The sequence below is a fragment of the Camellia sinensis genome, chromosome 3, assembly GCF_055761805.1.
Source record: "Camellia sinensis isolate YWXY chromosome 3, ASM5576180v1, whole genome shotgun sequence".
Taxonomy (NCBI): Eukaryota; Viridiplantae; Streptophyta; class Magnoliopsida; order Ericales; family Theaceae; genus Camellia; species Camellia sinensis.
In genome coordinates this window covers 23,480,881-23,503,624 of record NC_138963.1, presented here as the reverse complement: position 1 = coordinate 23,503,624, position 22,744 = coordinate 23,480,881, and the positions used below count along the sequence as shown (strand labels likewise).

The 22,744-nt window shown below is 36.3% G+C and overlaps 1 protein-coding gene and 1 long non-coding RNA gene across 2 annotated transcripts in view; both read right to left on the bottom strand.

Annotated features, from left to right (window-relative positions):
• Nucleotides 1–2,080: 2,080 nt before the first annotated feature.
• On the bottom strand, nucleotides 2,081–8,661 carry LOC114289921 (uncharacterized). Its single transcript, XR_014363561.1, has 5 exons — nucleotides 8,442–8,661; nucleotides 6,750–6,895; nucleotides 6,458–6,530; nucleotides 6,236–6,322; nucleotides 2,081–2,782 (listed from the first exon to the last, which is right to left on the bottom strand). It is a non-coding gene; the product is annotated as an uncharacterized LOC114289921 (long non-coding RNA).
• Nucleotides 8,662–18,541: 9,880 nt separating this feature from the next.
• Nucleotides 18,542–22,744, bottom strand: part of LOC114277411 (uncharacterized) — a 31,030-nt gene continuing 26,827 nt past the window's right edge. Inside the window, 10 exon segments of the mRNA XM_082917884.1 lie at nucleotides 18,542–18,626; nucleotides 18,758–18,814; nucleotides 18,909–18,954; nucleotides 19,854–19,940; nucleotides 20,115–20,224; nucleotides 20,333–20,432; nucleotides 20,568–20,765; nucleotides 21,238–21,269; nucleotides 21,272–21,395; nucleotides 21,619–21,721. Of these exon segments, the coding sequence (XP_082774010.1) occupies nucleotides 18,583–18,626; nucleotides 18,758–18,814; nucleotides 18,909–18,954; nucleotides 19,854–19,940; nucleotides 20,115–20,224; nucleotides 20,333–20,432; nucleotides 20,568–20,765; nucleotides 21,238–21,269; nucleotides 21,272–21,395; nucleotides 21,619–21,721 (901 nt within the window). The 3' untranslated portion in view covers nucleotides 18,542–18,582.

Sequence of the window (22,744 nt, the reverse complement as noted above, 5' to 3'; positions counted from 1 at the left end):
TCATTCATATAAAAAATCAAGTTAATAATAAATCCGTAACCCCATGATCATATTCAAATTGTTTTACAAAAAATATCAAGATAATATCAACCGTTTATTTTTTTTAAAAAACAAATGTTTTCTTGTTATAAAGTTATAAATTTTCAATCAATTTATTTTTTGCATGGGTGATTTATTCAACAAACCCTACAATATGAACGGTCCAAATCATAAAAAAAAAAAACTCAAAAAAAGCCTCTACAGACTCACAGCATATCATTGCTATCATAGCAGCATCTCCAGATCCCACACACTCACACCACTCTCCCCTCCCCCCCTCTCCCTCTCTCCCTCTCACACGTACACTTACCACACACCTCCCATTTCTAATAAAAGAATAAATAAATCTGTTCTAATCTTGTTTCATTTTATTTTAATAAAATATATATATAATTTAATATAAATTTTTAATTTTTATAAAATTAATATCAGTGAAAATATGGCAAACATGCCTTTAAAATAGACAAATTAACATTGATTGATTTACAAATCTCCTTCCATTTTGCCCAGAGAATAATTCTGAACTCGATCTTTTCCACAATCTCTTCTCAGATAGGATTTGAGCCTTTGAAAATAACCTGATTCCTTGTAAGCCAAACACTCCACATAACCACAAATGGGATGATTTCCCACACGACCTTTCTCTTTTTTCTAAACTTCCAACCCCTCCACCAATCTATCAATGATTTGATCAAGAGTGGAGCAACCCAAGACAAGCCCTACCATCTTAAGATAGATGCCCAGACTTTCCAAACATTGTAACATTCAAGAAGGAGATGATCATACGAATCAAGATTATCACGACAGAAAACACAAAGACAGTGTCCTGATCTGAAAACGCACCAATCCTTAGAAGCAATTCTAAGATTTTTACTCTGCCAAGCCACGCTAACCAACCAAAGTGTTGGACTTTTGGAGGAGCAGCTGAACTCCAAATCATCTTCAGAGAGGAAGAAACACTTCCATATCCTGATTCTGACAGAAAATAAAGAGAGTGGACTGAAAAACCACCCGAGGGATCCACCATCCAACAAATGGAGTCATTTTTCTGTTTTACAGTTGCAGACGGCAGCAGTAGCAATGAGGGCTTGCATGGTGGCCGGCGACGGCGGCAGCAGTTGCAGATGACGGCAGTAATATATCAGTTGGAGGTGTAGAAACTAGAGTTTGAATGGTTTGGGTGTAAGGAGAAGAGTGGAAGGGCAGGGAGATGATAAGAATGGTATTATGAAAATTGTAAGAAAATAAAATAAAAATTTTAAATTTTAAGGGTGCAAGGAGATAATTTTGTGGTGCAAGTAGAATTACCCTCATCTCTAACATTTAAAACCCTAATCCTAGCCCTCACCTCCCCTCAACCCCTTCCCAACCAGCCCCGAACCACCTATGCAACATCGCAATTCTTTCCCTGTCAAGATGGATGGAGGGGTTGAAGCAGAGACAGGGGCAAAGCCAAAGACCAAGGCAGTGGAGGGGGAGGGGATGTGGCTGCTGGATAAGAGTCACAGAATGGAGAGGGAAGGGGGGTGAAGGCCATCAAGGAAAGAGAGGAAGCGTGAGGTGGGTAGGAAGAAGGTTAGCAAGGGACAGGATGGGTATGGGTTTGGAGGGTGGTAGGAGTGGGTGGGGAGGGGTTAAAAGGTGACAAGGGGGTGGGGTATGTTATGCTGGAGGTAGGGTGAAGCTGGGGAGGGTGACCTAAGCAGGGAATGGGCACGGAGGGTAGCCAGAGTGTGAATGAAGCTAGTGGTGGTCAGAGAAAGTGACTGAAGCTTGTGGTGGTGGTGGTGGTGGTGGTGGGGTTAGGATTAAGGAGGTTAGTGATGAGACAAAAATTAAAATTTTACAATGGAATAAAATTCTAATTAATATATATATATATATATATATATGAATAGTTATTAACCGTCCTCCAATAGGTGTATGTAATGGATTTGGAGAAAGAATCTGGGTCGGAGTTTGGTGAGGTCCCTAGATGTTAATTTTGAGAAAATACAATCATTACTGTCTGCCATGTTGAGTTTTTTGACTCGTTATGGGGTACAAAAAAAGCCACATTTCAATTGCATTCTATACTCAAAACATAAGTACTCTAAAGTCCAACAAGTCTGAGCATATCTCAGATAAGCTAAATACACAATACCTTCACACCATGATAGAGGACAGTAGCATGAAGTAATGTTTAAAAACCATTATTCAATAATTTAAAGGCACAAATGCCTTCAAATGTATTAGTTTTAGTCATAGTTCCCCAAGATCTATTTTGTCCTACTGCAAAGAGAAAAAAGAGGGCATGATACCTATTTTCCTGCCAACACCATTTTATCTTTTTTTATTGGCAAATTAAGGCGACTCGCTCCCTCTTGGGGATTGATGATTATCATCGTCATCAACAGGGCTTCTGTCATTGCGAGGACTAGCGGTAGGGCTGCGGCAATTAGCTTCAGATGGACTCTGATACCTCTCAGCAGCAGGACTTTCCCTTACAGGGCTTCTGCTATTTTCTCTGGGGTTCTCACTGTAATCTGACCTGTCCTGCTTAGTTTCCGGTCTCCCTCTCTTAGGAGAAGGGGTATTATCCCTCTCTCTGACAATGTCCTCCTCCTCAGGTGTTGGGCTGTGCTTCCTTGTTTTGGAGGGAGGTGTAGTAGCCCTCTTTGGCACCGGTCTTCTATTGTAGCTCCTGGCTCGCTTCTCTTCACGCTCAACAATTCGCTCTCTTCTTGGAGGAGATCTTGACCGGCTGACAAAAGAAGGTAATTGATTTAAATAATTGTGTGAGAGCACCTGCAGCTGCAATTGCATTCACAAGAACAGTTCCCTCCCCTTCATGAAATATATAGTCCTTTTTTTCCAACAATCTTAAAAATAAAAAAAAATCTTCTTATTTTTAATTTTATTTTGATTCCTATTTGATGTCATAAAAAACCAGTGATCTCTCCTTTTCTTCTACAGATATATCATTGCCAATGATAAACCATTCACCGCCAAACTTAGATACATACAATAAATATTGCAGTGCAAATTACAGAATAAAACTATCATAATCAATGTATCCAAAAAACACATAAAAAAAAAAAAAAAAAAACCAACCTGTAGCTGTATTCGTGCAAGGTCTTGCTTACTTGGCTTAGTTGGAAGTTTGGTTTCAGATCATAATCCAAATTTCAATAGATAAATGTTGTTGTAGAGAGAGATACAGAGAGAACTCAAATTTGCTTACAAAAATTTGATAGATAGAATTTAAGGAAAAAAATTGAACAGATAATAAAATTTGGATAAATATCTGAATAGATAAGAGGGGAAAATTGAACAGATAATAAAATTTGGATAGATATTTGAATAAATAACGGGGAAACATTAAACAGATAGTCAAAAAAATTGAACAGATAAAAAATATTTGAACAGATAGTCAAAAAGTTGAACAGATAATAAAAAAAAGTTAACAGATAAATTAAGGGATGAAATTAGAAACAAAATATCCTCCTAAACTAACAAAATGATTTCTCACCAAACTATTTCACAAAATGTGAATATTTCACTGATAAAAAATATACACTAAACTTAATACATTATATCCTTCTTAGTTTAGATTTTTCAACAATTTTCACTAAAAAATAAAAAGAAAATTATTTTTTTTAATTTTTTTTATATATTTTGTTAATTTTTTAATATTTTTTTAGTAATTTTTTAACTTCTAAATTAATTCCAACAATTCCCATCGTCTCAATACCAAAAATGCCCTTAGATTTGTTGGTGGTTAGATGTTGGCAAAATGGTGGAGGTTGGTTGGAATCTCATTTTTATATGATGATATTGCGACGTCACTATGGGTTTAGTGACGTTTTTAAAACGCTGTCATAGGTTTTTTAAATTTTAAAAATTCCAACCGTTAGTATGATAGTGGCGTTTTTAGAAACGCCGTCTTATCTTCTTCTTCTTCTTCTTCTTCTTTTCTTCTTCTTTTTTTTTTTTTTTTTTTTTAAATTGTGTTAATTTTATGTGATTGAACTAAAAGAATACTTGTAATAAAACTGAATAGCACTAATATAAAATAATAACTCACATTCAAATAGCAAATACAACATTATTCAATTTAATATCCAATCACTATCACTACAAGAAAATTGAATTTTCACAGCTTGCAATACATGCCGTAAAAACTCTTTCACGAAATGCACACAAATACCGTTATATGACATGCCGTGGAAAGTTGAGCGTCATTTACGACATGCAGGTAAAGTTGTAAAAAGTAATAAATTAAACATTAATGACATACTTTGCATGTCGTATATAATTTTTTACATGCCATAAATCATTATATTTTTCATGGCATAATTTTACATGCCGTAGAAGGTTATTTTTAATATATTTATAACATACTTTGTATGCCATATATAATCTTTTACGACATTTTTTTGCATGCCATAAATCATTACACTTTCACAGCATAATTTTGCATGCCGTAAAAAGTTATTTTTAATATATTTATGACATACTTTGTATGCCGTATATAATCTTTTACGACATTTTCTTACATGCCATAAATTATTACACTTTTCACGGCATAATTTTGCATGTCGTAGAAAGTTATTTTTAACATATATATACACACACACACAAGAACATAACCTTGCCTAGCCGTATGCACATCCAAACAAAGGCAGTAGCTTATAAAGTGCGGCAACTTGTGAGCAAACCAAGCAGTAGCTTATAAACTTAAAGCCCTAAATCTCTAAGGCATTATCATTTTTTTGGTAACACTGTTAGAAATATTTCAATAAATTTGGCTCTTAACCAAGTTAGCAAGACTCGTGCAATGAAAAATGTAAGCATTTTCACTTCCATCATCTAATCTAACCTACATACAGATACATCTCTAACATAATCCATGGGGCAGATCAAATAGAAAAGAAATGTAGTGAACTTCCCTACTTGACAGCAACAGAAAATTAAGTACATAAATGTGGAAAATAAAACCAAACCTTGCTCAAAAGGGCACCTAGCTGGATCCCCAAAATACTGAGACAAAGATCAGATTGTTTTCTTGTTCATTTGGATCATATTTTCTCAAAAGCAACCCTTTAAACAAGGAAATTTGAAAGAAACAAACACATAAGCCTATTTATACGTGGCAAAGAAGTGTAGAGATAGTATCAGAGAGGGAAAAGAACAAAGGACACAAGATCAAGTACAGCTAAAAGCTATAGCACAGTTCTCAATGCTCAAAAAGTAATAACAATAATAAGATCAGAAGAACAGTTGAACTGCATTTGGCTCTAGATAGGGGCTGAACTTGCATATAGCTCTGCATTTTGACGATTTGTGATTCTTTTCCTCGCATTTATTGTCATTTACTATTACTACTACTAGTTATGTTTATTTAATTTTCAATGAATAGAGTACTAAAATTGGTTAAAGGATTGTTCTACCAAACCATGCTATTTTAATAACAGATCTTTCAAACTCAAACTCAAACTCAAGCAATTTGGAATTTGTTTTCCAAACTCAAGAGGCACATAGAAATCTTGGTGCATATTAGGTTGATGCTATATGGCATTACATACCCCGTCATATACATAGATGAAGCATGCTTTATGGCATGACATATCACATTAATTTCTGTACATAAAAAAGGTTCCCATCGTATACATTCTGCTCATTGAAAGTCTATTAATTGTTTTCACCCAAATCTCATCCTAGGCCTAGCCCATAGGAAAGACTTAACTGCTTTGATATTGAGTGATAAGTATGTAGGAGTTGAATTGGAGTGCAAATACTCTACATTTATAGCTGCCGGGTAGAACTTTGTACCCATTATCTTTGATCTTTGAAAATGAAACACATACAGTAAACATATTTCAACAAAGTCCTCCAGTGAGAACCCATCATAAGCATCAGCACTTCAAAGATTGCATTATTATTACACATCAACATAGAACTCAAAAATGTTAATATTCATACATAAATGTGTGTATATATAGACACATAAGAGGGGAACAAATGAGAATTAAGTTACCAACACTAAACAAATAGTCGATTTAATCAAACTTCTATAAAATCTCTAACTTCTATATAAACAAATAAATAATCACCTACAAAATCAAGGAGGTCTCAAATGCATGCTATATGAAAGCAAGTAAAACCAGTTTGGGAACCTGAATAAACAGTGAGCAATGGTGGTACAAATAATAACCTTGACGTTATAATTATCTCTCTCTGTAATTTGCTGCAGGAGCTGCTGGTTTTGAGCTTGCATATCATCATATGCCTGACCAATAGTCTGAAGAGAAACAACTGATAATCTCAGGCCTCATTTAAAATTACATGAAGAGAAACAATACCAATAACCTCAGGCCTACTTCACAAACACATTGAAGACAAAATGCTCTCCCACATAACAGAGCAGGAACCTAACCTCTAATTCAGATATGTAGGTTTCATTTTCCTCATGTTTGGATTTTAGGATATCTAGAAGCCCGGACTTTTCCCTGAAATAGCATAGATAAAAAAATGTCTTCAGGTTTCTTATATATATATATATCATGCTGGAGAGAACAAAACAAAACCAAAATAAAAATAAAGGATTGCAATCATGTGTAGCACCCATACAAAATGAACCAAACAATGCCAATGCTCAGCATCCATATGAACTTAAGTTAGTACCAAAAGGGTAATATAGATGAAACAATTGACATATCAAACTGTACCATAAAATAACTGAACATGAGAGGTGGCCTCAGCTCCAATTGATATTTTAACCTACAATTCCAGAGTTTGCTCATTAAGAGAGGACTTCAAGGTCTGAACATGAGCCCATGCCTTGTGTTCAGAATCCCTAGCTTCAATGACATCCCTACAGTTGCAAAATTGAAATATAAGCAACCTACGTACATGTATTGAATTCAAAAAACCAACATTGAAAACCTAAGCAAGAATACAACAGGTATGCTGGAGCTAGGATCCCACTTCACTTGTATTAACAACAACCAGCTTTCATAGACATATAAAACAAACAAACAATCAGGTAAAGAAAAGGAGATTTATTCAATCCCCCCCCATATTTATATCCTACATTCCCCAAAATATATATATATATATATATTTTAAAAAATACTCAGAATTTGGAATGTTAAAATTTTGAATTTTTTTTTTTTTAAAAAACAAAAAAAAAATAAATGGAGAAAAGGGAAAAAGGAAAAATGGCAGAGAGAAAAGAAAAGGATCAAAAGGCAACAGCACTTTTGTGACAGCATAACTTCTGCTTCTAGGATACACCAAAAACTCCTTCCTAACATTAACACCATTGTAATTGTTATCCCCAAACTCACAAGGCTTCTCTTCATCAATCCTCCCCATCCCAACACTACAGCTCCTTGGCACCACTCCCACCGCCGTGGACCGCCTCATCTACGTAATTATAAGATTCCATGTGCTCATAGAAAATTCTTACAAGCAAAGGGTGACATGAGCAGACTTTGTATGACTTTTTGGTTCATAATAATTTAATAAAATTGAGTAGGATTGGATTATCAGCTTCATAAATAATTTATCACATGATGCGTTGATGCTTGTTGAGACAGACTTGTTCATGTTTGACCTTCTTATTAACTAATAGATAGCAATTACAAGAGTAACTAGTACTTCAAGCACACACTTCATCCCCTAATTTGCAAACTCATACTAATGAATTTATTATAGTCAGTCCAATAATTTTCAAGAAATTACATTAATTTTCTTTACAATAAATCTGTGTACAATGATTCTTCACAACAAAGTCAAGACATATACAAGTCCCTACGGATTGATTCTAACCCATTCCCACCTAGTTCTTCAACATATTGTTTCCATCATCCTCACCATGAACTCTTCAACAACTTCTGTCAAGTTCTGCAGATTTTCATCAGATAATTTTTCTGTGAACCTCTGCAAAACTCTTGGAATTTCAGGACTAGTCCTCTACTTAGCAGAATTTCAGGAATTTCATCAGATAATTAACTAACCAGACCGAAAGGGAAATCAAGAGGTTGTTGTGACTTGGACGCAACAGACAACGCCAAATGGGTACAGATAGAGAGAGAGAAACAAATTGAAGCTATTACAATTACATTGAAGTGAACGCCAAACAGAATTGATGAATATCATTTTCCTAATATCTAGTCACAAATAGTAATCCTCTACACACAAAATACAACTAATTGAGATTCCATCAAGAAGCATGAACATGAAACAGGAAAACTGGAGTGGAATTTAATTGAGATTCCATCAACAAATTATTATACAACAAATTTCTCAAACAACGAAATTCTTAAATAAAATGCACTGGTTTCGTTATCTGACGAAACTCGACGGGAAGGAAGAGCTTGAGAGAGAGAGAGAGAGAGAGAGACGGTAGTGCTCACCTTAGTAGACGATGGTGCTCGCTCCCATTGCCGGTGGAGCTTCGAAATCTCAAAATCGAAATTGCCAATCGCTCTGAGATTGGATCTGAGATGAATCACCAATCACTCTGAGATTAGATCAAACGGGGCTGAAGAAAGTTGATTCGATCGGTTGAGAGAGATTAGGGTTTGGAGAGGGTTGAGAGAGAGAGAAAGAGAGAGTAACGGGGCAATGTTCATTGAGCAAGTTTCTAAATAGGGATTTTTATTGATAAGTCCAATTTAGAAGTGTTTTAATTCAAGAAGTCTATGAAGGAATTTTTTAACCCATTTAGTCCCATGTATGTATAGTTTTATTCCATAAAGTCCATTTTCTTGATTTACACTATTTTCTTGGACACTTATGCCCTTATATTTAATTTTGATACCCTTATAAATATTTTTTGAACGATTAGCAATTTAATGATGTGAACATTCATATTTTAAAATTCACATTGGTAGGAATGTAAAATTGGCCCGTGGGCGGCCCGAAACCCGGCCGCGAGCCGGGGCGAGCCCGGCCCGTTGACAATGTGAATATTCACATTGACATATTAACATTCACATTAATAGAAGTGTAAAATTGACCCCCGTCCCGTGGCGGCGCGAAACCCGTCCGCGACCCATGGCCAGCCCGGGGCGGTCCCGGTCCGGCCCGTCGACAATGTGAATATTCACATTGACATGTTAACATTCACATTGATAAGAGTATAAAATTGGGCCGCGGCCCATGGGCAGCCAAAAGCCCGCCCGCGGCCCGGGGCGGGCCCGGCCCGGCCCGTTGACAATGTGAATATTCACATTGACGTGTTAACATTCACATTGATAGGAGTATAAAATTAACCCGCGCCTCGTGGCTGCCCAAAACCCGCCCACGGCCCGTGGGCGGGCCCGGCCCGGCCTGTTGACAATGTGAATGTTCACATTGACATGTTAACATTCACATTGATAAGAGTATAAAACTGGACAGCAGCCCAGGGCCGGCCCAACCCGGCCCGGCCCGGCCCGTTGACAATATGAATATTCACATTGACATTTTAACATTCACATTAATAGGAGTGTAAAATTGGCCCCCGTCCCGTGACGGCGCGAAACTCGCCCGCGGCCCATGGGCGGCCCGGGGCGGGCCCGGTCCGGCCCATTGACAATGTGAATATTCACATTGACATGTTAACATTCACATTGATAAGAGTATAAAATTGGGCCGCGGCCCATGGGCGGCCAAAAGCCCGCCCGCGGCCCGGCCCGGCTCGTTGACAATGTGAATATTCACATTGACATGTTAACATTCACATTGATAGGAGTGTAAAATTAGCCCGCACCTCATGGCTGCCCGAAATCCGCCCACGGGCCGTGGGCGGGCCCGGCCCTGCTTGTTGACAATGTGAATGTTCACATTGACATGTTAACATTCACATTGATAAGAGTATAAAACTGGACAGCAGTCCAGGGCGGGCCGACCCGACCCGGCCCGGCCCGTTGACAATGTGAATATTCACATTGACATGTTAACATTCACATTAATAGGAGTGTAAAATTGGCCCCCGTCCTGTGGTGGCGCGAAACCTACCTGCGGCCCGGGGCGGGCCCGGTCCGGCCCGTTGACAATGTGAATATTCACATTGACATGTTAACATTCACATTGATAAGAGTATAAAATTGGCTCGCGGCCTATGGACGGCCAAAAGCCCGCCCGCTGCCCGGAGCAGGCCCGGCCCCGCCTGTTGACAATGTGAATATTCACATTGACATATTAACATTCACATTAATAAGAGTGTAAAATTGGCCCGCAGCCCGTGGGCGGCCCGAAGCCCGACCGCAGCCCGAGGCGGGCTTGGCCCGACTCGTGACAATGTGAATATTCATATTGACATGTTAACATGCACATTGATAGGAGTGTAAAATTAGCTCGCGCCCCGTGGCTGCCCGAAACTCGCCCACGACCCGTGGGTGGCCCGGGGCGGGCCCAGCCCGGCCTGTTGACAATGTGAATATTCACATTGACATATTAACATTCACATTGATAAGTGTGTACAATTGGCCCGTGACCCGTGTGCAGCCCGAAGCCTGACCTCAGGCCGGGGCGAGCCCGGCTCGTTGGCAATGTGAATATTCACATTGACATGCTGACATTCACATTGATAGGAGTGTAAAATTGGCCCGCAGCCCGTGGGCGGCTCGAAGCCTGATCGCAGCCTGAGGCGAGCTTGGCCCGACCCGTGGCAATGTGAATATTCACATTGACATGTTAACATTAACATTGATAGGAGTGTAAAATTTGTCCGCTGCCTGAAGCTCGCCCGCGGCCCGGGTTAGGCCCGGATCCAAACCCGGGCCGCCCACGGGCTTCAAGCAGCCCGTGGGACGCGAGTCAATTTTATACTCTTATCAATGTGAATGTTAACATGTCAATGTGAATATTCACATTGTCAACAGGTCGGGCCGGGCCCGCCTCGGGCCGCGCCACGGGCCGTGGGCGTATTTCGGACAGCCACGGGGCACGGGCTAATGTTACACTCTTATCAATGTGAATGTTAATATGTCAATGTGAATATTCACGTTGTCAACGAGCTAGGCCCGCCCCGGTCCAGGGCCGGGCTTCGGGCTGCTCACGGGTCACGGGCCAATTTTACACTCTTATCAATGTTAATGTTAATATGTCAATGTGAATATTCACATTGTCAACGAGCCGAGCCGGGCTCGCCCTGGGCAGCGGGCGGGTTTCGGGCCGCCCACGGGCCACGGGCCAATTTTACACTCCTATCAATGTGAATGTTAATATGTCAATGTGAATATTCACATTGTCAACGGGCCGGACCGGGCTCGCCCCGCGCCGCCCACGGGCTTCGTGCCGCCCATGGGACGCGAGTCAATTTTACACTCTTATCAATGTGAATGTCAACATGTCAATGTGAATATTCACATTGTCAACAGGCCGGGCCGGGCCGGGCCCACCCCAGGCAGCCCACGGGCCGTGGGCTAGTTTCGAGCAGCCACGGGGCGCGGGCTAATTTTATACTCTTATCAATGTGAATGTTAACATGTCAATGTGAATATTCACATTATCAACGGGTCGGGCCGGGCCTGCCCAAGGCAGCCCACGAGTTGTGGGCAGGTTTCGGACCGGCCACAGGCCGCGGGCTAATTTTACGCTCCTATCAATGTGAATGTTAACATATCAATGTGAATATTCACATTGTCAACGGGCCGGGCTGGGCCGGGCCCGCCCCGACTCGAGCCCGGGCTTCGGGCTGCCCACGGGTCATGGGCCAATTTTACACTCTTGTCAATGTTATTGTTAATGTTAATATGTCAATGTGAATATTCACATTGTGAACGGGCCGGTCCGGGCCCGCCCTGGGTGGCGGGCTGGTTTCGGGCCGCCCACGGGCCGCAAGCCAATTTTACACTCCTATTAATGTGAATGTTAACTTGTCAATATGAATATTCATATTATCAACAGGCCGAGCCGGGCCTATTTTTTTGGCCTGTGGGCTGGCCCGGCCCGACTCGAATTTTTCCGGGCACCCACGAGGATCAACATGGGCCGGGCCCCTACACATTGACGATATGAACATTTACGTTGACGGTGTGAACATTCACATTAAGGGTATTTTGGTAATTATGTCACCCATAGGACTTATTGAAATATAAGAAAATAATGTGAACTAAATGGAACATGAGTAGATGAAAAGGGTATTTTGGTCTTTTTATCTCAAATTGGACCTAATGGAATAGTCAAAAAGAATATGGGTTGGATGGAATAAAACTCTTAGAAAATGGATTTATCAAAAAAGCTCCCTTTTAAATATTATAAATAATTTTTTTTTTTACTTTTTAAAATCAAATAATCTACATATAGTTAAAAGAAAATTATTTTTTAATTTTTTTTAAAAATCACTAAATTCACAAAAAATATAAAATTTAATACATTTCATATATATTACATTTTATTATATTTTATTACAAATATTTTATTTTTTAGTTGTATTCAGATTAGGCACATCTAAAAAGTAAAAAAATAAATAAATTATTAAAAGAAAGAAAAATATCAAATCAAGGTAATATAAAAAAATAATAATTACAAATTAATGAGAAGCCAGATAAATATTAATTATTAAAATTATAAAATTTTTTATGAATATGTAATTTTTTATCTCAAAATCCCACTGGGTGCAATTATCCCTTAAAAGAGACACTAAATTATAAAATAACATATAAATTATTTTTTACGTTGTCCTCAATTAGGAAAATGTAAGGTCAAAAGTTGGTTGAAATTGTTAGCTTTTTTAAATTAAAAAAAAAATCAGATTGAAATTTTTTTTAATAAAAATTTTCACGACATACTAATGCATGTCGTGTAAAGTTATAATATTTTACGACATGAAATGTGTATCGTCTTAAGTACAAATATTTTATGACATATTTTTGTATGCCATGAAAATATACATTTTTTACGGCATGCTTTTGCATGCTATAAAAAAATTCGGATTGAATTTTTTTTTTTTTTTTTTGCAAAAGCTTTCACGATATGTTAATACATGCCATGTAAAGTTATAAGATTTTATAACATGAAATGTATGTCGTCTTAAGTGCAATATTTTACGACATATTTTTGTAAGTCGTAAAAACATACATTTTTTACGGCATACTTTTGCATGCGATAAATATATGAATCAACGACTTACATGGCATGTATGCTGTTATTGACAAAACATTAATGGTTTGCAAAAAAAATGCCGTAGAATGTACTAACTACGACATGCATTTAATGCATGTCATAAATATAATGCCGTGAATAGTTAGTTTTGTTGTAGTGCATAACCCACAAAATAACATATCCAAAAATTGAATTCACAATTCTCAATCAAAAAATTACTACCTTATATACAAAGCCACAAAATAACATTACCCCCTTCTCTCTCTCACCACTCCCCCATTTAATACAAAAAAATAAGAAGAAAGTAAACCAATACACCTAACTCCCCAGTCATATCAAAGGAAAAAAAAAAGAAAAAAAGAAGAGAAATAAAAATTCAAAGGAAAGCCCCATCCATCTTTCACTGCCATTCTGAATCGCTCTCCATGCTGCTTTCCAGGCCTTCAATCCTCTCGGTCTCTACCAATCATAATAATAATAAAAACAAAACCAATAAAAGATGTGTAGTGAATAGATAACAATAATACATATGAGAAGTTCAAGCTACTGAATGTTATTTTAAATAGTCACATTAGGTCAAATTAACTTTGGGTATTTCGAACTATTAGAAAGTACACAATCCCATGTCATACTCAACGTATCGTTTCTCTGAAAAAAGAGAAATAAGATACACAAGATTACTAAGAATATTAATGCCAAAGCACGCACAAAAAGAAAAGTAGCTACACACATCTCGCACCATCAGTAAAAAAAAGCAACTAAAACATGCATTTACTATGTTAACATGAATGCAAATACAAATCTGAAAAATATTACAATACTCTTCCAAATATTAATATGAACTGCCTAGGGGTTACAATATAACGTTAGTACAAAAAAATGCATAAAATATTCTATTTCAATTAATGCACAAATTACTTAAAATGGAAAGTTTTCCACTTCGGACACAGAGCATTTAGTTCCTAATATAACACAAAATATTCTACTTCAATTAATGCACAAATTACTTAAAATGGAAAGTTTTCCACATCGGACACAAAGCATTAGTTCCTAAGATAACACAGGTTTCTCAGCACGAAAACAACGACCAGCTCAGTGAAAATCACCTATATGGCTTGGAACATTATCAGAATGTTCTAAAACACATTTGTCCACACGAGCAATATATCATTACGTGTAATAAAGGCTTATACATGGAGAATAGTGAAGAAATTCTATATGTCTGTATTAATACCAGATGAAACCAACCACTATTGCCAACTAAAGCAAACTATCCAAAAGCATTAACTCAAGGCTACAACACATGCATTCCAGCTCATTCCAACTTGAAGAAATTCTATGTCTGTACAACACATGTCTATTTCAAAGTGTGTGTTTTCATACCCTCAATTTTCATACAATAAAATTAAGCAAAACCCAAATGGAATTAGCTTGTATACATCATAAAAACTCTACCACATACTACCTCTGTACTAAATCAACTCAAAATCACAATCACATCAAATACAAAATCTACAATTATGCACCAATTTGCAACACCAAATCACATCATGGCTTAATAGATTTAGACAAGTGAGAAATTAAAAATTAGTGATGTTAGTACTTTTACCTTGTTAATTCTTCTCCTTATTTTTCTTCTTCTTTTTCTTTGAAAGGTGAACCTATATTTAATAAGGGCAAGTATTGTCATTAATAAGATATTGTATTCGTCAACTGGGCTAGACATCTTTTCTAATGGAATGAATACATGCAGTCAACATCAAAATAATAATTGATCACTGGACATTCTTATTTTGCTGAACTTATCAACAATTGTTCAAAATTGCAAATCAAGCTGCCGCAGTGTTAAGACTGACTAAAATTTGAGTCTCTTTTATAGAAGTCACTGGCTTCATATTTCTCTCTATATCTCTTTCTTGTTTGGTAGTTGATATATAAAATTTGAGTCTCTTTTATAGAAGTATTCTTCTCTGCAATTGATAGAGATAATACTTCTAATGATTCATCTCTCCCTTTCCATTTCTCTCTTTTGGCCGTCTTAATGGAAATTGGTCAGACATGATAAAAACATTAGAGATTAAATAGTGATAAAGAGAAATACGTGTACAGCTTGTAAAATCAAGTAATTCTCATGTCATAAATACAACACCAACTCTGTGAGTAAATTCCATACCCAAAATGATTGAAAAAATAGTGCTATTCTAATCTAAAAGTTAGTCACTTCTTAAATCCAATGATGTTAGTCACTTCTTAAATCCAATGATGTGGCAAACTATTAAATATCTAAGATAACTCTCTCTCTCTCTCTCTCCTGTTTTCTCTAATTATCATCCAATCATCTCTTTTACACATTAGTGGGTTTAGAAAGTGATTCTATATCATTTTCCTTGAAAAAATTAACTATTTTTTTTTTTTTAGCAAAATATGGTTCAGCGATGCTATTTTTTAACAACTTGATGTGCAATATAGAAACAACTGCAAATTTGTTTGTACACTACAAGAAATCAACTTTTTAGGAACAAATTTATTCTGTCCGTAAAAGTGTAATATTTGTTGGAAAAAACTTTAGCCAACTAATTTTCTCCGTCGCGTAGTTTGTCCCAAATGACCCTTCTGCAAAAGTCAAAAAATGACTTTTAAAGACAAAATTTTGCGTTTGTCACTATAAATAGATTTGTAGAGACAAAAAAAATGTGGATGCAAAAAGTTTTGATTCTGAGACAACCAAAATTTGTCTCTAAAAGTCTAATTACAATCCAAAGCAAACAAAGTAGTTATGGAGACAAAATTAATTTTTGAGACAACATAAATTGGTCTCTAAAAGTTTTACTAGTTTGAACATCAACTTATATTCTTTTCTTGATTTCTCAACAGCCAAACAGAAAATATCAAACATATCATCAGACCATTTGTTCATCTCCAAATTAAAATTCAATTACACCAAAAAAATTAAAATAAAATGCTCATCACATTCAAAGAGGCTTAATCAAAAGATATTTCAATAACAAACAAATACTATGCTCTAATTCATTAGTATGTAATATATTGATTGTATATCATAAACGAACAGAGATTTCAAAAGTACCATTTCCAATTTATAAGGCTAATGCCATAAGCATTGCTTGTAGCATTCAACTATTCAATGAACAGATTGTAATTGGAGTTATATCTACCTACATAACAAAACAACTCAACTCATCTTCTTTTCAAGGACTTCGTTGAAATGGTATTCAAAATCTAGCAAAGAGCTCCCAAGCTTCAAATCGATGCAAGCTTGTAGAACCTGCATAGAATAGGCTAAAATCTCAAATAGATTACCAATGAAAAATTATCCAATGATAGATTAATTTAATAGATTGCAATTTAATGTGCCAATTGTAGTATCGGCAACAATCACACATAAATCTTAGTACACAAAGCCGCCCAAAATTCACTATCAATATTCAAGAGTTAACAAAGATTAAACTAACAACCCCGCTACGTAGCTCGAAATCCGCGTGGCTCGATTGGCCTAAAAATCAAAACGACGTCGTTTTGATTTTTTTTTTTTTTTCTCGTTTTCTGAAGATTTGAAGAAGTAAAGAAAAAGAGAGAAGAAGAAGCTGGCGAACAGAGCATCATCATCAACAACAACCTCTTCATCAACAACAACATCCATCATCAACAACAGAGCATCATCATCAACAACAACCTCTTCATCAACACAGCATCTCATCAACAACATCTTCATCAACATCATCATCATCAGCCAACAAATTTTTTTATTTTTTTTTTCCTTCATCTTCAGATCCAGATCCACTAGAGAAAAATAAATAAATAAATAAAATAAGAAAGAGTAGAGAAAATAGAGTCTGAAAGTGGCGCCATCACCGTTGCTCACTGTTACCGTCTCTCTTCTCTCTTCCTCTCTCTTTCTCCCTCTCTCTCTCTCTTGCCCCTCCCCCCTTTGTTTTAGATATAAATAGAGGCTGTTCTCTCTCTCTACTCTGTTTATCTTTTTTATTTGAAATGAAATGTATTAAAAGAAAGATGAATAAATGTGTACAAAGATATGTAGGTGTATGTAGAAGTTCGGGCCATTTTCGAGCCATGGTATTCAAGCTACCACTCTTTTCACTTAAACTAAAATCAAACCCTGTGTTAGGCACAAAAAAGCAATTACTAACAATTAATCACTTAACCACTCTTCTTACCAAAAAAACAAAAAACCCCATCACTCCTTCAAACTCACCGTTTTTCTTTTGATATAAATCAGATTCATTTATATGAGTTTAAATTTGCACTTTACATCACTGAACTGGGACAAAGTTCAAAGCTCCAACCTCTCTATTTTTTGGGGTAAATCAAAGACGCAAATTAAAGGAAGCAAAAAAAAAACTTCATTGGAAAAACAAAAACTAGCTAGCGATTTGGAATGTTGTGAGGAGCAGAGAGTGGGATATATATGAAAAAATAAAAAATAAAATAATTCTTGAATCCAGGAAGCTGACAATTCAATACAACACATTACACAATACCATATAAGATGGAACAGGCAGATCATTTTCATATGGAAAATGCTATTCCACCAAAATTCGTGAACAAAATTTTATACCAGAAATGATGTGACAGTTTTATTTTGGTAATTAAAGACATCTCAACGGCTTCTTTGTTTTAAATGATAGGCTCAAAACCCAATCAAATCATTTTGTATAGATTTTCTGTTGTTTGTATATCACTGCTCTTTTCAAATACTCCACACGCAGGTATATAACTATAATAGGTCAGGCTTCTATATCTGTGTGTCAAGTGCTTTGAACCTGAGAGGCATGGGGAGAGAAGCCATTTTCTTATTAATAAATTGAAGCATTTCATTTCACTGTAGTAGATACCTTCTATGGCCTTCAACAACTAATGCCATGTTGCCTCCATATGTTGGGACAAATATATCACTCAACTGAAACAATATAATCCAATGCTGCCATTTGAGATGAATGGTTCTGGAATGGCAATAGCTCTGAGGGTTTAAGTAATGTTTCCTTCTTCACCTGTTTCACACATCACATAAACCCAAATTTACCCAAATTTTATTGTCAAAAACTCTCAAACCCTATTAAAAGTCAGATAGATTGTACACAGCTGGTAGCTGTTCTTGAGGCTTAAACTCAAATTTACTTACCAAATTTGGAAAAGCCACTGCTAGGCTCGCCAACCTCGTCTTTCCTCCATATATATCTCCAGCAGCAATATAAATCTGGATGTTTCGATCAATGTCCAGTGCTCGCAATGTCAATGCCGCTTCCTCCAGAGTCATAGGGCACAGACCTGCTTTTTTTTTCTTTGTAGAGTTTATAACCTTATCTTTCCACCATGGATAAGCATACCTGTCAATATTAATATTAACATACAAAATTTAAGCAAAAGAGATGTATACATATTTGTCACAGATCTACCAATTCCCACCAGAATCACAACAGCAACATTCTAGCCAATCACCAGAATCACAACTATATATGAATATGTAATGCCTACCACCAGAATCACAACAGCAACATTCCACAATTTGTTACAAAAATATATAGTACATGGAAACTGATAATGGAGAAAGTGGCAAAACTAGCATGAGAGCATGAACAATCATAGAGAAGAGTTCTCTTACATACTTTCCAGGAGCTATCAACATTAGGAAACAGGTTTACATTTGCGTGACCACCACCTAAGAGCCAGAAACAGAACACATAACTGAAATGGTTTTCTGAAACAACATACAACAAAATTTTCCCAGAGAAAAGTTAAATCTGGAATAATACCTGAGATAGAGTCGAGTGCTAACAAGTCCAAAATTCCTTGCTCAATCTGCAAGTTTGAAAGTAAAAATGGATTTCAGATGTATATCATGAAAAATAAAATCAAATAAGCAGTATTTTGTTTCTTTATGAATTTACAAAGAACAAAAGTTGCAATGGACAGGTAATGGGCTAAGTTCAGATCAACATGGATAGAAGGAATGCCAAAACAGACATCCATATATCAGTTGACCAGCCAAATAGTTGGCTGAACAATTCAAGATTTAGGTTTATTAAAACTTTACATCACCATTTTGAAATTTTATCAGATTTGCCTATCAAAACAAAAATCATTCAATCAAATTTTGGACAAAATTTTGGCCATCATCTAGCTATAATTAATTCAAAAAATACATCTAAATTTGATTTAAGTAAAAGCACAAATAAAATCGTTGACAAGGGAGAAAAAAAATGAACACAGAGAAATCGTTGACATGAACACAGGAGAAAAAAATGATATCAAACGAATTTTGACACAAAATGAAGAACAATGTTGATAAACAAAATCCAAAAATGCAAAAATCGACTAAAGAGTCATAGAAATAAGGAAATTACTGTCATGAAAACACTTCTAATGCAAACAAACCATCAAAACAAATAAATAAAAAAATTTAGTTTCGAAACTTATTATCACCAGTGTCATCATCAAATATTTTCTAAAGGATCAAAAATTGTCAAGCTGTTCCCAAAAATTATTTTTGAGATTTGTCCAGAATCATCCTAACAAGTTGTCAAATAATCATTATTCAGATTCACATTACCACTTTCAATCATTCTAACAATCACAATTACCACCCAAGCCATACCCAATTAAGTGAAGTAGACCTTGGGTGAGAGTTAACATCAACAAGAAAATGAAGCAACATTTATTAAAGAATCAAACATTAATTCTCCTCAAAAAATAAATACCTCTAACGTCCTCAATTGTACCATGCGGCCAACAATACTCATAAGACGATTGACCAGCTCCATCGATATTTTTCCATGGTTTGCTTGCTGCAACAACCAAATAATAAATGTTTATATTTAACCCAACAAGTAAAAGACAATTTTTTTTATTTATTTAAAGGCCACAATGAGAAGTTAACAAAAAGAAAATGTGAGTACAAGACGAACTACGTTAGACCACAAACCAAGGATCATATAATTGTCATGTTAACTTTCTAGTACCGCTAGTCTAGCAACTTTGGCCAGCTTCTGCTTTACTTCATGTGGCAACCTCCACTTGACTGCCTGAGATGAAATATCAGCATCCTGAACTTCCATGGTTGGTGGTCTTGCTGATATTTACAAAGAGACACACAATTAATTGATCACGTGCTTTATAGTAATGATTCAATGAATAATTACGACTGTACACTATAATAGAAAGAAATACTAAAACGTACATTCTGCAACCATCTTCTCCAACTCCCTAATGGCCTTTTTGAGCATCGTACATTTTGGCCTAACATTTAAACCTTCCTTTATCTGCATGACTGGAGCGTTCTGCATGATTTTAGAATACAAAATCAATATTTGCTTGAATTTCAGTTACAAGAACAAAATGTAAAAGCTACCAAAATGTAAGGGGGTGGATGGGTTGGGGGGTAAAATCGTATGAAACTTGTCTTATGCAGTAACTAGTGTGGCTTCATCAAGAGCAAGGACACCAGGGAGCTATTTGCCTTCCAACAACTCCAAACTGGCACCAACACCTGTTGATATGTGGCTCATCACATCAGCGACTCCTACTTTTTCTACAGCTGCAACAGAGTCTCCACCTCCAATTATGGTTGTCACTCCCTTCCCACTGAGTTCAGCTAACTTCTTTGCAATTGCCTGCAATAGCAGTTACAAACTTTAACTCACCATTCATTGATTCAAAAGCAGAAATATAGGGATTGCAATGGGATCAGGTAAATCAGGTAATCTTTACTATTTCTCCCTCTTCTGATGGGCTCTTTGCATAACATAGCCCAACGATTTGTACAGGTTAAAACTGGACTCGGTTGAATGCATGATCAAGTTTTCTTCGCTTAATGCAAAATTTATCTACTGCATTCAATTTGAGGGTAAGATGAATAAAACCAAACATACATAAAAGCAAATTCTCAGTAATTCCCAACCAAGACTTTCTTCGGTAAGTTAGGCAAAAAGTGGCACCATATCGTCCCAGACCCAACCCCATTGTCATCCCCCCAAGGCATATGAATTTTTTCACAGGTATCATTACGTGCACATGTGCACAATATGATTCATCCATTTTTTGATAAATTAAACCAAAGAAACAAGCAAGAAAATTATTGCACACTTCTGTCCCAGCAGCAAACTTCTCAAACTCAACACTCCCATTGGTCCATTCCAAATAACAGTTTTGGTTGAGTCCAAAGCATCATTAAATGTCTTAATAGAGTCCGGTCCAATATCTAATCCCATCCAGCCATCAGGGATGCCAGTTGCCGACACAATCTGCAATGACCGAAGTAAAATATTATTACATACCAACTAATGTAGTAAAACAAAATCATAGAGATCACCAGTTTGTGGAATGATGGTTACTACCAGACTGTCAGTTTTAATCAAACAAAATGATAGGTTTTCCATTGCCAGTGAAGGGACCTAAAGATTTTGAATGCCAAAAGTAATAAAACTTGAGCAAAATGAAATTCCATCTGGAGCTCAGGGAACGAACCTTGCTGTTTGCATCAGGAGCAAACTTGTCGGCAATTACCACATCAGTGGGTAACAGAAGAGATAATCCTTTGGCCTTGGCCTTGCCAAGGAGTGAAGTTGATCTAAAAACAGAACCATGTCACTTAGAACTAAAATAATTAGAAAAAGAATATCCACAGAACCATGTCAAATTTGCCTTCGTTTTCTTTCAATACTATAATAATAGATCCTAATGTTCAGAAAACCAAATTCAAGTATAAATTGAAACCAAAGAATACAAGTTCCGAGCAAAGAAATTGAAGAAACACAATCTCTCGAATCAATGTCTGCCTAAACAAACAAAAAATAATAAAAAAAAATCAAGGTCAAAGATTTATGTATCAAACTGAAAACAAAAAGGAATCTGAAATTTACAATAGATCTATGTGAATCACAACAAACAACAACAGATCTTCACAACTGTAAATTTACAAGAAATAAACTAAAAACGAATGAATCGAAGACATAAAAACATCATCGGTTTCGTACACATTTTAGCTCAAATGAATAATCGATTAATCGATCAAACCTGGATACTGAAATCGTTGTCGAGGAGTCTCTGAGATCAGGGATTGAAATCAACAAACCACCAAGAACAATGAAATTAGGGATTCGATCGCGAGAGAGAGGGATTGAAATCAACAAATCACCGAGAACAATGAAATTAGGGCTTCGATGGTGAGAGAGAGAGAGAGAGAGAGAGAGAGAGACAGTGGTGTGGAGAAGGAAATGAGATCCCGACTATTGAAGTTGAAAGAATGAAATTAAAATAAAATAATATATGAGTTGTGTTTATTGGGGACGAATCAAAATTGTTGCAAAAAGTCATTGACCTTTAGCAACCAAATAGTTTTGTCTTAAAAATATAATAATATGATTAAATTTTATTTTTTTAAAAATTTTGTCATTTTGTCTCTAAAAGTATAACTTTTACAAACAAATTATTTTTGTTCCTAAAAATTTGTCATTAAAACCTTAATTTCTTGTAGTGGTACTTAAGACTATTAATGTCTAATACAGAAAGGACAATTACATAGTTTGTAGTTGTATTATGCAAGTGGATTGAATACAATAATCAATTAAAAGCTCCCAATGAACCGCCTATA